Here is a 15,665-nt window from a genome sequence, read left to right as displayed (position 1 = left end):
GGGCCACAGAGAGGGAGGAGCCGAAATGATTGGCCTGGGGGGAGTGGGGGCGGGGCTGAAGCCCGGAGAAGGGCCGGGACTCCAACACCGCCTGGCTGGACGGGGAGGAGTCTCAGATGAAACACACCGATTGGATTTTTCCGAGAGAAGAGGCGGGACCGATCGAGGTGTTAAAGTAGGCGGGACCGGCCGCTAACTTTGTCTGTATTGGCCGCACTAGGAGAATAGAGGAGGCGGGGCTAAATATGAGAAGGAAATCTGATTGAACTGAAAAAAGGAGCGGGGAGGGCGGAGGAAGGGGACAAGTCCAGGCTATTTCAAGGGGCTTGTCAGTGACTGGCTGAGGCAGGAGCGGGACCACAATGAGGCCGTCCGGATTGGACAGAGGATCGCAGGCCTGGACCTAAACAGGCGGCAAGCAGTACCGGGTGAAGAAGGATAGATGGAGACGGTTGTGTTGGGCTCCTAACATTGCTTGGACGGTGGGGTGAATCTTAAGAAGAGGCAGAGCCACAAAAATTAGAAACAGTCCTAAACGGGCTGGGAGAGTGAGGGGGCGGGACTGAACGTGGGGGCGGGAACTGGAAATGGAGAGTGGATAGAAATGGCACTAGGCTAGAGCCATTTGAAAGGGGACAGGACAAGGGGAACAGAGACTGAGAACCAGTGAGAAGGGGGCGGAGATGAGCGAGGCCTGGAAACCTGAGACCTTCTGGCTAGGATTAAGGGAGGGGGCGAGATAAAGAAGGGATGGGGTCGGAGCTGCAAGCTTGGTCTGATTAGACGGGGCTGGGCTGGGAGAATGTCAGGATGGATGGGGAGGGACTGAAGGAAGTGGGTGGGGTCTAGGAATGGTAGAAACGTCTTGAATGGGCTGTGGAAAGGCAAGACTAAGAGAGGAGCAGGGCTTTAAGGGGCTTGAAAGCAACAAGGCTAGGCGGAGGCGAGGCGGGACTAAGAGAGTGTAGAGAATGGATAAGGAAAAGTTGCGACCTGCAAAAAGTACAAAGCTACCAGGCTAGATGGAGCGGTGGGACCTAGAACGGGGAGTCTTGGGGGCCAGAGAACCTGGAAGAGCGCCATAAGGGTCATCAGGGCCTTAGGGAGGGGACGAGAACTTCCAATTGGTGAGGGAAAGGGGATGAGGTCTAGATAACGGCGGAGTGAAGGCAGGACAAGCAAGGAATGGATGAGAACTGGTGAGGAGGGTGTACTAAGGGAGGCGGAGGAGAGAAACCAAAACACCGAGAACAGGCTAGGCTAAGGCAATAGGTGGGGCCAAGGGGAAATTGGGCGGGGGTAGGTGTCAGAGTCCAGGTGGGAGGGCAGAGGTGGAGAGTTGGGGCGGGGCTAATGGAGGACAGGGCCAGAGCTAGGAGGACTGCCCCAGAGAGGGTTAGGCCCCGCCCTCTGGGCTGGCTTAGACGCAGGTGTTAGGGCGCAGGCGCAGAAGCGGGGCCAGTGGCTGCGGCGGGAGAAGGCGGTGCCTGTGGGAGCGAAGGGGGCGGGTCAGGGGCCACCCGCGTCCCCGCCGCACTGTCCCGGGTTCGCCGCCTCCCTCTGCAGGTGCGGCGGCTGGTTGGTATCGCCTCCCTACCCATCCTCTCTCCCGTTTCTGTGTCTCTTAGTCTCTTTTTCTCCCCTCTTTCTGAATATTTGTCCCCTCGTCTCTGCCCTCACCCCTTTGAGACCCTTGGCCGCTCCTTTCGAAGTCTCTGCACTCCCTCTGGGTCTCTGTACCATTGTTCTCTGAGTCTGTCCCCCTCATTCTGAGTCTTGCCGCTCTTCTCTCTGAGCCTCAGTCTCCTCTCCCCACGACTGTCTCCGTATCACCACTCCCAGTCTTTTTCTCTTGGCCTCTTTACCTTTTTCTTGGATTTACCTCCCTTGGTCTCTGTTCCCTTCAGTCTGTCCCACTTCTTTGTGTCTCTGTCTTCCACTTCCCCCACCCCCAACCCCAGGGTCTGTTCCCTCTTCTCTTTGGGTCTCTGCCCATCCATCTGGGTCTCTGCCCATTCATCTGGGTCTCTGTCCCCCTCGCTCTTGTTGACCACCTCCTTCTAGTCTTTCTCCCCTCCTCCAGCTGTTTTCTCCCCTTTGTCACTGCCTTTTCTCTTTCTGTCCTTTTTCCTTCTCTCTTTCCCTTCCCTGGGTCTCTATCCCGCCTCCACCCAGTGCCTCTTTGACCCCTTTCTGAGTCTCTGGTCCCACTTCTTTGGGACTCTGTCCCGCTGTCCTTCAGTCTCTGGATCTTTGTCCCTTTCTCTCTGGCTCCCACCCCATCACCCTCTCTAACCCTCATACTGGCCAGGACTTGAGGCTGCGTCACTGCAGAGAGTTGCAGAGTGGGGCCTGTCCTGCGGACCAGAGAGGTAGTTTTCCCGAACTTCCCCACCTGCAACTAGATTCCCCTACTGCCTCCTGATCCAGTATCCTCGGGCAGTCTTCAAGCCCCCAATGGGACCCAGGAGGGCAGAGAAAAGAAATTGAGGCATCCAACTCTTCTCCGCCCCGAATTCTGGTGTTTCCCCAGGCAGAAGCAGTGAAACCTGAGGTGGGGTAATTGGGCTTGGGTTGAGCGAGGCATCTGGGCAAGTCGAGGGTGGGGGTGGAGGCTGGAGCAGGGGTTGAATAAGCACTAGGGGGCTGGCAGTATGGGCTAGGGTAAGGACCTAAGTCAGCCATTCTCCCTTATACCCTCCCCCTACACCCACCCCAACTCTACTTTTCTCTTCTGCATTGACAGCAGCCAGGCACGGGATCAAGTTACCAAATCAGCGGTTTTTGCAGAGGTCAGAAGGTGTGGGAGGTGGTGCGGGCTGGCGGGGATGGGGGGGGCGGTGGGGACATGGGAATAGGGGACAGTATGGATTGAGACTCGGGATTAGAGACCACGGGATAGGGGGAGGAGGCTCGGTTAAGGCGTAATAGGATGTTCCAGACTTCGTCAGGCCCTGGGAAATTTGGATGCCGTCACTCCCACATGGCCCTCCCCAGACCCCACCAAGGTATACGGGGATTTGAGCGCCTGAATTCTCCACCCATGGGGGAGGCATCTGGAGACACGATGAGGGCTTGGGTTAAGGGATACCCAGCTCTACAAACAGACCACAGGGAAGTGAGCTCGATTTTTGGCGACAGACACTAGAAAAGGGGAAGCCAATGTCTGTTCCTCTTCCTTCTTAATCTATCCTTTCTCAGGTCCTCAAGGCATAAAATTCCTGAAAGCCCCTGAAATCTCACCTCCCTCATCCTCGGCACCCCCTCCTAACTCTCCCTCCTCCATTTCCCAAAGCCCTGGAATTGGGGAAGGATCTTCCCCTTCCTGACTTCTAGGACCCCTGCCTTGTTCCTCCGCCCCAATTCCTTTCAGTTCCAAATCCAGGAAAGACGGCCTCCCAGGCACTAAAGCTGAAAATATGGGGACTCCCTGCCTGTGATCCTCGGTTCCACCCCCCCCACCCCAACCCCGGCCCGCAGACTCTCCAAGTACCTCTCCGCTGTATGTTTGAGTCCCCGTCTCCTGAGTCCCCCTCCTCCAAAACTGGGATTTGGGCTGTCTTACCGCCCCCAACCCTGAGCCGTCTTCCCCTCCCCCGTACTCACCCCAAGTCGAGGCGGGGCAGGAATGGGGGAATTCGGGGCTGTCGATGGGGGAGGGGTGACCCAGCCCCGGCAGCTCTGGGCAGCAAGAGGCTGCGGAGGGGGGGAGTGACATCATCGCCGGAGGAGGGACAGCTCAGGCCCCCACAACCCGGGGGCTTCAAGCCCCGCCTTTATGGTGTGCCCTGGGGTCCAGGAATCCCAAGGGTAGAGAGGAGGAACAGGAGATGAAATCTGTGGGAACGGCATCCCCTCCCCTTAGAACAAGGGTTGGAAAACCCTTTACGATTTCAGCCACCCCCTACTGCCACCTGTCGCTGCCTTCGCGACCTGTCGCCGCCTTCACGACCTGTCGCCTCCCACGCGTGTTGTGGCTGCGCCCGCCCCCGACAGGACGTGAACACGGCCTAGACTACAACGTCCGTGATGCTCTGCGGTGTCAGGTGCCTTTGAAGAGAGGCAGTGTAGGCGAGGGGCTTCATGGGCTTCGTAGTATAGGACCCACGCTTCAGTGTGAGCCTTGGAGAAAAGGAGTTATACATTTTAATTTCCCGTCTTCCTCAACTCCACAGAGCCGGACACTAACTTTTCTCTGCAAAAATCACGCGCTTAAAAAAGAAAGAAAGAAAGAAAGAAAGGAGCTACCCAGTAGGTTCCATGGAGATAGTGGATTTTTACTGAGCAGTGGGGCCTCGGCGATCACCCGGTACGCATGCGCATAACAGGCTTCAACCGAGAACTGCGCCTGCGCGAGCCCACTGCTTCACGGTTCGACCCCACGGACACGAGCGCGCGCCAGCCCCACTCGGGCGCGGCTTTTCCCGTCGCCACGGTCGAAGACGGCCACGTAGCTGCCCAAGAAGACATCGCCGAGGATCCAGAGGGGCCCTGCAGGCGGAGGCATGTCCAGAGCCTGGAAGCCGGACAAGCAGAGGCGGACGCCACCCCGAGCAATCTACAAGGCGACAAAACGAGACATGGGTGTTACGCCCGCGGGCCTTGCTTTTTCCTGGGAGCCAAGCTTCGACCCGCCCACTACCCTCGGGCACTAGAAATATTTCTGTGGCCCCTGCTTGGTCCTAGTGACGTCTCCCTCCCAGACCCATCCTCTCAAACCCCATTGGCTTGCGTCGCTCTGACTTCATTGTGACGGCAACCTACCTTAATGACGTAGTCCTGAGCCGTAAGGTTAAACCAGACACCCCCAAGGCGGAAGGAGACCTGGGGGAGCGTTGGAATTTTCGAGCACTGGATGAGGTACTGAAGGAAAAGAGGAACAAGTGGAGATGAGGGATTCCTACTCTGCTCACTCAATTTCTTTCCGAGGATCCCCAGAGCAATAGGATAATGTCCATTTGGGGTAGCTAGGTATTCAGGGCCTTGTGTGGCCGGCTCTGCTGCCTTCTCTAGCCTTACTGGCTCTTCCCTCACTCCTATAGAGTTGTTGCCACTTCCTCTAGGCTCCCATTTGATCAAAACCTCTTTTCCTCTAATTGTAAATCGAAAACTGGTCCTATTGAGTCCACAGGTGTATTTAATTCTTCTTGGTCTTATACTGTGCCCAAAATGTTTTAAACATTAATCACCAGCGGTATGCTATGACGGTACAGGTTGTATCCTGTGGAGTCTGCTGCTGTGCCATCTTAGGCAAGTTACTGAACCTCTCTGTGCCTCAGTTTGCACTCTGAAGATGTAGATGATACTACCTCACAGGGATGTTGTGTGATAAATAAATGAATTACCTTGAAAGACTGCCTGACAACCTAGTAAATGCTAGTATTATTTACAAACCAAGAGCTTTCAAATAATGTTTTAGGGTTTCTCCAACAAACCAGAAGATCTGGCTTTCCCTCCATGGCAATACCTGGCTGGAACTGAGTAACTGAGAATTGCCCTTTTTGGATGGATGGGGCATGTGCTTTCCAGTTTGCCTCAATTCCCACCACTCCCAAATACCTAACAATATAATATTATTAATAACTGCAGAGATATTTATCTTCCTTAAATACCAATAGCAGTTACCTTGTTGGGGAAATAAGGAATGGTGAGAACAAGGTTGAATCGAGAGTGCATAACTCTTGAAAGGAGAGATGACATGGCGACGACAGACAGGCATCAGAGCGTTGTGCTAAGCACCTTAAGTAGATTAATCGATTCACAACATACCTAAAAGGTGAGTCTTAGTAACCCTATTTTATTTTATTTTAATTTATTTAAAATAATGGCTTTAATCATTATTTTAAGTATTTGGTAGGGGAAAGTTTGCTTTAATTAAATATACATACCAGTGATACTGGCAAGATTAAAGTTACTCCTAATGATAGTAACCCTATTTTAGAGATTAGGAAACTGAGGCAAAGGAGTGTTAGGTGACTTGTCCAAGGCCACAGCTAGTAAATGGCAGAGGTAGAGTCCAACCCGGGCGACCCACGCCCGTAACCACCATGATCTACATGGTCCCCTTACAAGCCTACAGACACCGCAGGCGTTGGACTCGGAGCCTCAGAAACTTAGTTTTCTCCACCCTCTGAAAAGTACCAAGTAGCACAGCAGTAGAGTTGCAGAAATTTGGACCTGGAAGGCCCTGCCCGGAAATTGCAGGGCTGCAGGAGCTGGGAGTGGGTGGGCTGCTCTTCTGTTGTGCTGTGTGTGTGCTCAAAGCCACTGTGTGTGTCTTCTGAGAGCCTACACTCAGCAGGTGCTCCTCCCAGCCCTCTGGCTCCTCCTACCCTGTCTCTCCCTTCACTCCAGGTAGGTGTCCCCCATGGCTGCTCCGGGGACCTCCTCTCTCCTAGGAGGGCTCCCTTCCTGCATGGCTCTGATCACTGTCTAAAGCTGATGGCCCCTAAGTAGGATTCCTGAGCTACTTCCACACCTTCCCCAGACATCGGTAGGCTTCTCCCTCCCATCCAGTCCCGAATAAACCTGCATCATCATCCCCTCCCAACCACCAAGTCGCTCAGAATAGACACTTGGGAGGTGTCCTTGCTTCCTCCCACTAACCCCCAGCCTGTCACTCCCAAGGTCCAGTGCATTCTGCCCTGGGATACCTCCTAGCCACCTGATTAACACCCTCGAGCCAGAGCATCCTGCCCAATGTCCACCATTAAATCCCTATTAGCCTTCCCAGCCCACAGCCACCATACACGGGGTCCTCACCTCCCCCATCAGCAGGGGTACTCCCCCAATGGCTTTATTCAGAGCCCGGATCTCCTCGGTGGGTCCCGTGATGAGAGACGTGCCTGTGTCCAGAATGGCAGCACAGCCCTGGGCACAAAGAGTCAGCCCTGTGCCCACCTTCACACTGTGAGGTGGAAGCAGGCAGTCATTAGAGCCAGCATCCTAGGAGGCCAGACCCCCGGCCCCCTCCTTCCTCAGACCCAGGAATCCAACCGCCCCTCCCACCACCAGCCCCTCCTCCATCAGACTTAAGAGTCCAGGTCCTCAGCTCCCTTCTCTCCAGGATATTGGACATTAGGCTCTAGAACACTCCTCCCAGACCTGGGACACCAGGTTCCTCACCTCTCCATGTGGATCTGCCAGTAGGCAGGGATCGTGACCAGCACGAAGGTGAGGGGTGGGATGTAGTGAGCTGGGTCTGAGCCGCCCAGGACCAGCTCTCCTCCATCAGCTGCCTCAGGGTCCCTGCAGGGGCAGAGAGCTCTCAGTGTCATGGGTATTTCTCCTGGCAGCCCCAGGAGTGGCCAAGGAAGGGACTTCCTGTCAATGGGGTGGTTTCTGGGTTCTACTTGGGGTAGTGGGATGCAGGTAGGGCCCTGATGTTGGGACTGGAAACAAGGAAAGAAGTCAAGAGAAATGGGGCTTTCTCAGTGGAGGCTAGGATTTTAGGGTTTCGGGGGCTCCTTGAAGTGGGCAAGGGACTTCTTGATTTGGCTGTGGAAGGGAGAACTTTGAGGGGGAATTTAAGTGGAGCACTGGGGTTTCTGAATTGGCCTTGGGAGGTGTGATTATGAGTAATGAGGCTCCCTGGGTGGATGATGAGACTTTCTGAATTGCTGGTCTTGAAATTCAGAGGAATTAGACTTTCCCAATTGGCTGAGAGTGATGGGAAGGAGGGGCAGGGACTTCCTGGAAGTGTAGTAGGTGGGTGGGACTTCTTGGCTTGGACATCAGGGAAACTGAAGGCATAGAATTTCCTGCCTGTTGGGGATAGGCCTCCGGGAAGGAAGGTGGAGGCTTCCTGGATCAGGGCTGGGGGCTGGGTGCTGGGGCTTTCTGAGCACAGCAAGTTTGAGCTTCCTAAAAGCTGGATAGGATTTCTTAGATTCAAGCAGGCAATTCCTGACTTCTGATGGGTGTTCTCAGATGAAATTGGGGTTCTTTATGGTGAAGATGGGATTGATAAATTCAGTATTTGATTGGATAGGGCATGGAATTTCCTAGTTTGAGTTTTTGTTGTTGTTGTTTAATTGTAGTGTTGTTGATTTACAATGTTGTGTTAGCTTCTGGAGTACAGCATAGTGATTAAGTTATACATTTATATATATATTTTTTCATATTCTTTTCCATTATAGGTTATTATATGATATTGACTATAGTTCCCTGTGCTATACAGTAGGACCTTGTTGTTTACCTAGTTTGAGTTGGAAATACGGGTCATTTTAAATATTGGTGAGTTTCTTTAGTTGGTCTTAAGGTGTTGCTTAGTGAGTGTGACTTCTGAATAGGGTTCTGGTGTTTCTTATATTGGGAAGATGACTTCCGGAATGGAAGGTGGAACTTCCTGTGTCGGTGGGTGACTTCCTCAATGGCAAATAGCTCAGTGACTTCCTGAGTGGAAAGTGGGACTTCCTAAAGGAGGGGTGGAACTTCCTTGTTGGGGCTAGGATTCATAGGAAGGTAGACCTTTCCCCAATACCTGTTGAGATAGAAGGAGAAGACAGGCTTATCCAGTAGCCCCTGGTCCACCAGTATATCCAGTGGGGGCCGAACTCCTCCTACAGCCAGAACAGGAAAACCGAGGCCCAATACCCCATCGAAGTGGGCAAAAGTGAAGACCAGGCTGGGCTCCCACAGAGCCTCCCCAAAAATCACGGATGCACCTCTGAGTCCTCCAATCTGGGGTAGATTCAAATGGAGCAAATTACTTCTGGGAGAATATTACCGACATATCTCTGAGATCTCCCCAAATAAGGCATGAATCCCAGGCCTGGGGACACATGGAAACAACTCCAACTGCCTAGGAAGCTTTGACTTGTAACTTAAGGAGGCTTTTGCGCCTTTCCCCTTTCTCCAAGAAGCCCTTCCCCTGCCTGGGAAGCCCCGCCCTCTTCCTCAGCCAGCCCTGCCCCTTCCTGGGAAGCCCCGCCCTCTTCCTCAGGAAGTCCTGCCTCTCCCAATTCAGAAGTCCCATCACTTCACCCAGGAGACCCCGCCTCCTCCAGCCCCTCCCTAAATCAGATAATCTTAGAGCTCTTCTAGGTTCTAGCCTTCCTGGGGCCAAGGTCAGGCACCGTCAGCTTGTCCTCACTCAGGATGCCGTCTAGGCGCCCAGTTCCGTATTGAATGGCAAACTTGGTCCCATTGGGCCGGAAGGAGCTGGAGGCTTTGGAGTTGAAACGGTGGTGGAACCCTAGGTCAGAAGATCAGGGAGGTGTCACTGGGGGAGAAGAGTCTCCCCAGTGCCTCCTGCTGTCTGGCCTACTCACCTGCAAGGGTGTGTTGAAAAAGAACAGAGCCTCAAAATACCCTGGGAAGACGGGGTCCAGCACCCCCACCTCCTTCTCCCTTTACCACCATTCAGCCTAATTCCCCCTCATGAAAGCTCACAGCAGGGCAGACTGAAGAAGTGGCATCTCACGGACGGGACCCAGAGATTGGACGAGCCAGTGTCAAAGACGACAGAGAAGTTCTGTGGGGGTGTTCCCAGCCCAATTTGCCCATAATACTGGGCCTGCCGGCAAAACAGGAGAGATGGTGGGTGAAGAGCTTGACTTGCGGGCAGGAAGTGGGGGGTGAGGGGGTCGCTGTGTGGGGCTGTGACTCACGTTCATGTAGTTGGAGAGAGGCACAAAGAAGGCCTTGTCCCCAGGCGATGGGGCCCCCAAACTGGGGGGCTCTGCTGGCTTCTCCCATCCCCTCAGTGGGTTCAGGGTTCTGAGTCCAGTGTAGACTCTGCGAAGTGGAATCCTATAGGGGAGGACATACCAACGTGAAGGATCTACCCTTTCTGGAGATTCTCTAGAACAGACTTTCCCAAATAAGATATAATGACAGTGCGGACATTTCCATGGCCCTATAATAACAGTCATTACCAGAAGCCCGACAAAGGCAATCTTTTGGGAAACTCTACCAAACCATGATGACAGCAAGGAGGGTATAGCTCAGGGGTAGAGTGCCTGCTTAGCATGCATGAAGCCCTGGGTTCAATCCCCAGTACCTCCATTAAAATAAATAAGTAAATAAATCAATAAGTCAATAAACCTAATTACCACCCCCCACCAAAAAAACACAATGACAAATTTCCCCAGACTCTCCAAGAGCAAACCATACCAAACAGACATTTTCCTGAAGACATTTCAATAAAAGGCACTCCAAAGAATGGAAAATAAGTCATTCCCAGGGAATGGACATACACAAGGTTTTACAAAGATCCTCACATAAAAGTAGCCTTGGCAGAAACCTATACATACTTCTCCCATTGCACTGGGAGAAAAAAAATGAAAGAACCAAATCCTAATTTTGCTTTTTTACACTAAAGTGGATTCCAGATATTTCAAATGTACAATGCACTTAATGTGCAATGTGAAATTGTAAGAGCACTGGAAGGAAGCAAAATGTTTAAATAACTCTAGGGAAAGGATGGCTTTTCTAAGCATGATACCAAGATCAGAAATCATGGGGTGGAGGGAGAATATAGCTCAGTGGTAGAGTGCATGCATAGCATGTACAATGTCCTGGGTTCAATCCCCAGTACCTCCATGAAATAAATAAACCTAATTACCTCCCCCCTCCAGAAAAAAAGAAAGGAAAAGAAATCGTGGAGGATTTGCTGTACACCAGAAATTAGCACAACACTGAAAATCAACTATACTTCCATTTTAAAAAAATGTTCAACAAGAGAAATAAATAAATACATTTTTAAAATTTAAAATCATGCGGGATATATTAAGGCCAACTCTAAAAATGTAAACTTCTGTACTCTCTCTCTCCCCAGCACACCAAGCTGTGAATAAAGTTAAAAGACCAAAAATTAAAAAATCTATGGAAATAATTACAAGTTGTATGCTAAAGAGCTCATGTCTCTAAAATGTAGAGTGTCTATAAATCAGTAAGAGTAAGACAAACAATCCAGTGCTGGGAGATAGTTCTTCGTGGGTCTCTTCTGTTTCTGCAGAGATACAGACTGCCTGTTTCCAGAGTGTCTTTTCAAGGATTTTTTTAGTGAACAGCCTTGGAAGAGAGAGTCTCTCTCTCGAGCAAAGGGCAAGCAGGTGTATGACCCATTGTAAAAGATTCAGGTTCCCCAAGCCTAGGCTTCCCCTCCTGTAATGCACCTTACTTCCTGAGCAGACATTACCGGGCCCCCTTTATTTCACCCTATGGGAACTGGGGCTCAGAAAATTGACACAAACACTGATATTCTGTCTACCGCTATTGCTGAGAGTAATGAACTGTCTTTTGTCTCCGACCTGGGAGTCTTGTGTCTTCTACCAGCAGCTGTGAAACTGTGCTAAGCTAACTTCACAATTCTTTGATATTAAGTAGGAAAATTGGCAAAAGAAATAAGCAGGTAATTTTCAACAGCAGTACAACTTTTTAAATTTTTTTAAATTATTTCAAAATTTTGGGGGGATCGTGGGAGGTAATTAAGTTTATTTATTTATTATTTTTTAATGGAGGTACTGAGGATGGAACCCAGGACCTCGTGCATGCTTAGCACAGTGCTCTACCACTGAGCTATACCTTTCCCTCTGAAAGCAGTACAACTTCTAAACATAGGGGAGGATATTCAACCCCAACAGTCATCAGAGAAATACAAATAACAAGAGTGGGTGACCTTTTTTTTTTTTGCCCTGCAGATTGGCAAAGAATTACCAATACTCTCTGTTGTCTAGGAGGCGTAGATTGATAAAAAACTTTCTGGAGGACAGTTTGGTAATACTTTCATGAGCCTTAAAATTGTACACAATGTTTAACCCAACTCAGTTTCAACACAACTCAGTTTCAGTTCTAGGAGTTCATCTCTGAAAGAGTAGGAAACTAACAGAATGGCTTCCCTGATGCTAAAGCTTTTTTCTGATTCATTCTGACTTAAAATTCTTGCAACTTGTTTTTCTCTTTTCTCTGACAAGCCCCCATATCTGCTTCACTTGCTCAACTGCATTTGTGCTAAACAACCACCAGCCTTTCCATTATACTCTCCACTCCATATACATTCTTCATCTAAGATAGCTTTTCCTTCAACCCAGAAGCTGTATTCCAGAAAGGTGGTCACAGGCTGATAGCCTGAGAAGAATGAACAGACCCTCCTGAGTTTCTCCATGAGATTCAGGTGGATTCATCAAGATTAAGAAGAATACAACACGCTGGAAAACACCGATTGTTGTCACCTTTCTGTTTCATCCTGTTTTTCTATAAAACCTCAGGACACCAAACCCAAGATGGAGTCACAGTCTCTAAGGCACAAGCCTGCTGTGACTCCCCTTTGCCTGGCAAAGCAATAGAGCTGTTCTTTTTTGATTCTCCCAAAACTCTGCCTCCAAGCCTCAATTTGGCTATTGGGGTTCAGAGGTTGGGTCTTTGGCAACATCTATAGGAGATCATTGGACAAGTGCACAAGGATGTGTTTATGAGGATGTGTCTAATTTTGAAAGCTGGCATCCATCCAATGGCCAACACTGGGTACAACTCAGCTCTGCGACGGAACATGCATAGAATGGAATCTATTAACCACTAAAAAGCGGAAAGTAGCTCTCTAAGCCAGTGGTTTCTCAGAGTGATTTTGAAGCAGATTCACCTAGAGCAGGGATGGCAGGCAAAGTTTTTGGTAAAAGTTTTGCGGGCCATCCATCCCTATTGCAATGACTCAATTTTGTCAATACAGCACAAATGCAGCCATAGGCAACATGTAAACAATTCAAGGTGGCTGAGTTCCATTAAACTTTATTTGCAAAAACAAGTGGTTGGCAGGATTTGGCCCTGGAGCTGAGTATTTTGCCAATCCCTGACCTGGAGGGCTAGTTAAAATTCAGAACTGTTTATTTCTGACTGAGTAGGCCTGGGTCAGAGCCCAAAGATTTGCATTTCTAATGAGTTCCCAGGTCCTGCTCATGCTGATGTTGTGGGTCTTGAGTCAACACTCGGAGAATCACTGCTCTTTGTGTTGACTTGAGAAGTGGCCATGATTTGTTAGGCTCAAAAACCAGGTTAGCAAACATCAGGTGCAGTAATATATTTGTACCTGCCTGTAGTTGCTCCTGGAGGCCCTGCTCTCCCCACATCTTTGCTGCCACCCCTCATGTCTCAGTCTTCAAGAGGCTTAAGAATGTGAAGTGGAGAAAAATGTTTCCTGGAAAAGTAGCCCTCTTTCCCCCATCAAGAGTTCCAGGGGGTGGGAGAACAGAAGAGAGGACAGGAGAGATTGGGGGAGGCACCAGAGGTGAGGGGGGTCTAGGGGTCCCCCAACCTGGACTTCTTGAGACCTAAATAGTTTGGAAGATACAAATCTGGGGTAGTCTCAATTTAAATGTCATAGACTTGGGTCTCCAAGATCTACTGGAGGAAGGGTATCACATGCCTGGAGATCTCAGTATCTGATCATCAAAGCTCAGGTTGGGATCAGCAGAGTCCTCCCAAAAATGTGTACTCAGAAGATTGGGACAGTCCCCAGTCAAGGGTTCCAGGGTAGAGCATCTTGGACCCAATTGGCTTGAGTCTTAGGGGAGAACAGGATGGAGCCCTCAGAGGTGAGAACCCAATTTGGAGACACAACTCATGGGCCCTGGGGGGCCAGGTTTGGGAGTCACTGAACTGGGGAGCCTCAAACTTGAAGGGCAAGAGGGAGAGAGCCCACCCCCACGATTTGGGGTGGTGGGGGTCCCCAGTACCTGATAAGCGTGGCCCCGGCGGGCTCCAAGGTCAACAGCGGTGACAGCAGCAGGAGCAGCAGCGGTGGCAGAGACATCTTTGGGGACCTGCGTGTGGACCTAGGTGTCCAACGGCTCCGTTTCCTTTCCCCTGAGACTCCGCCCTGTTCACCGCCCACCTCTGGGTTTCAGAGGCAACAAGGACATGAAGTCTCTCCGGTGGGTGACTCCGGAGCTACAGGTGGGTTACAGGTGGTATTTTTGGAGGAACATGTGGAGTATTTTTGTAGGGTCGCCTGAAGTATTATCCTAGGTCACTAGCGCATCTCACTCCCAATTTTGGTGGTGGTGGTGGAGGGTCTCCTGCGCCCCTCCCCCCTCCATTCTTTAGCTACTCTCGCTTTTACTTACAACTTTCACTTCATTTTTCTGTGACTCATTAACCACAAGGGTTTTCTTGGGTAAGCGAAAGGATGGGCGGGGCGTTTGTGAAGGGTCTGGGGGAAGGGAAAGAGGGTCAGACTAGACGCCTTCTGTCCCATCTTAAGTGGAACTGCTAGAGTGTCAGGATCCCCAACTCTTATGGTTTTATTTGGAAAATACTGAAACACACACACAAATAAAAAGCGTGCATAGCCCCCCCACCATTGAAAAAGTATACAAATAGTTTGCAGTGTCTCTGTGTCTCGGCCTGTTCCTTCTCTTCCGAAGTTAAGTTTCTCACACATTAAGGAGCAGCCGGGGAAGTGGGTGTAGCTCCCTGGTAGAGCACCTGCTTAGCATGCACGAGGTTCTGGGCCTAATCCAGGGTCCAACCTCTATCAAAATATATATGTATATTTAAATATATATATATTCCAAAGGCCTGAGAAAGGGCCCCAGAATCTGCATTTTAAAACAAACCCATGGATCATGGGACCACAAGCATTTCTGAGAAGCTCTGTTCAATCTTTTTGCTTTTCTAGCTTAGATTTACATGTAATATCAGCCTATATATTTTTAAAGTAAATAAAAGCAGATTTTTCTTCTTGATCAGCAATTTTTTTCCCATTTAACCATATACCTCAGACTTATAAAAACTTAGATATTACTTAAAGTAAAATGTACACATCGTAAGTCTACAGCACGATGGCTTTATTTTCCCTGACATATTATTATGAAGATTTTCAAGCATATAGTTGAAAGGATTATATAGTGAACCCCCATGACCCACCACCTAGACACAATTAACATATTTCACTGACTTTTCTTCTTTGCACATCTGTCTGGCTGTCTAGCCCTCTATTCATGCAGAAACCCTTGTTTTTACTACATATACTTCAAACAAGTCGCAGACATCATATTCTTCACCTGTAAACACTTCAGCTTGGTGAATTTTTACATATGTATATATCTGAGTAACCACCACCTAGATGGAGAAAGAGAACATTTCCAGCCCTCTAGAAGGTTCTCTTTCATTGTTCCCCAGTGTCCCCCAAAGGTAATACCCTGACTTCTATGACCACAGATCAGTTTCACCTTGAATGTCACATAAAATGCATTACATGAATTCTTTTGTGTCCAATTTTTATCACTTAGTTTTATGTCTTTGCATGTCTGTTAAAGTCAGAGCATAGAGATTTACCTCATTCTTTTTTTTTCAAATGTTCAATTATGAAAACTTTCAAACACAGAGCTAAATTGAAAGAATTGTACACTGAACAGCCATATACATTCTAACATGAACTCTGCTATCTTTGCTGTATCACATGTCTATGCAACTCTCCATCTCTTTATCCCAGTGGTTCTCAACTGGGGAGCTTTCTTCCCTCCAGGGGACATTTAGCATTGTTTGGAAATATTTTTGGTTGTCACAACTGGGGTAAGGGTGTTACTGGCATCTAGTGGGTAGTGGCCAAGGAAGTTGCTAAGCATCTTACAGTGCACAAGACAGTCTCCCCCAACAAAGAATTATCCGGTTCCAAATATCAATAGTTCCAAGGTTTAGAAATGCTGCTGTGTCCATTCCTCTGT

General features: G+C 49.6%; 1 protein-coding gene and 1 long non-coding RNA gene across 2 annotated transcripts; one reads left to right on the top strand and one right to left on the bottom strand.

The window, feature by feature from the left end:
• Positions 1-300: 300 nt before the first annotated feature.
• On the top strand, positions 301-4,310 carry LOC141578715 (uncharacterized). Its single transcript, XR_012509358.1, has 3 exons — positions 301-428; positions 2,747-2,792; positions 4,176-4,310. It is a non-coding gene; the product is annotated as an uncharacterized LOC141578715 (long non-coding RNA).
• NAPSA (napsin A aspartic peptidase) lies at positions 4,257-13,888 on the bottom strand. The gene is made up of 9 exons (XM_010947017.3): positions 13,674-13,888; positions 9,612-9,753; positions 9,394-9,517; positions 9,078-9,196; positions 8,483-8,682; positions 7,126-7,248; positions 6,763-6,907; positions 4,765-4,863; positions 4,257-4,558 (listed from the first exon to the last, which is right to left on the bottom strand). The coding sequence occupies exons 1-9, from the start codon at positions 13,748-13,750 to the stop codon at positions 4,367-4,369; spliced, it is 1,221 nt and encodes a 406-aa protein (XP_010945319.3). The 5' UTR covers positions 13,751-13,888; the 3' UTR covers positions 4,257-4,366.
• Positions 13,889-15,665: the final 1,777 nt, after the last annotated feature.

Source organism: Camelus bactrianus, chromosome 9, assembly GCF_048773025.1.
Source record: "Camelus bactrianus isolate YW-2024 breed Bactrian camel chromosome 9, ASM4877302v1, whole genome shotgun sequence".
Classification (NCBI taxonomy): domain Eukaryota; kingdom Metazoa; phylum Chordata; class Mammalia; order Artiodactyla; family Camelidae; genus Camelus; species Camelus bactrianus.
This window is presented reverse-complemented; position numbering and strand designations above follow the sequence as displayed.

Excerpts from the sequence above, each read along its gene's own strand:
- NAPSA (XM_010947017.3), bottom strand. The coding sequence starts at position 13,750 with ATGTCTCTGCCACCGCTGCTGCTCCTGCTGCTGTCACCGCTGTTGACC. Across the intron at positions 9,754-13,673 it reads GCCGGGGCCACGCTTATCAG|GATTCCACTTCGCAGAGTCT; the intron begins GTACTGGGGACC and ends CCTCCCCTATAG. Across the intron at positions 4,864-6,762 it reads TACCCCTGCTGATGGGGGAG|TACCTCATCCAGTGCTCGAA; the intron begins GTGAGGACCCCG and ends CTTTTCCTTCAG.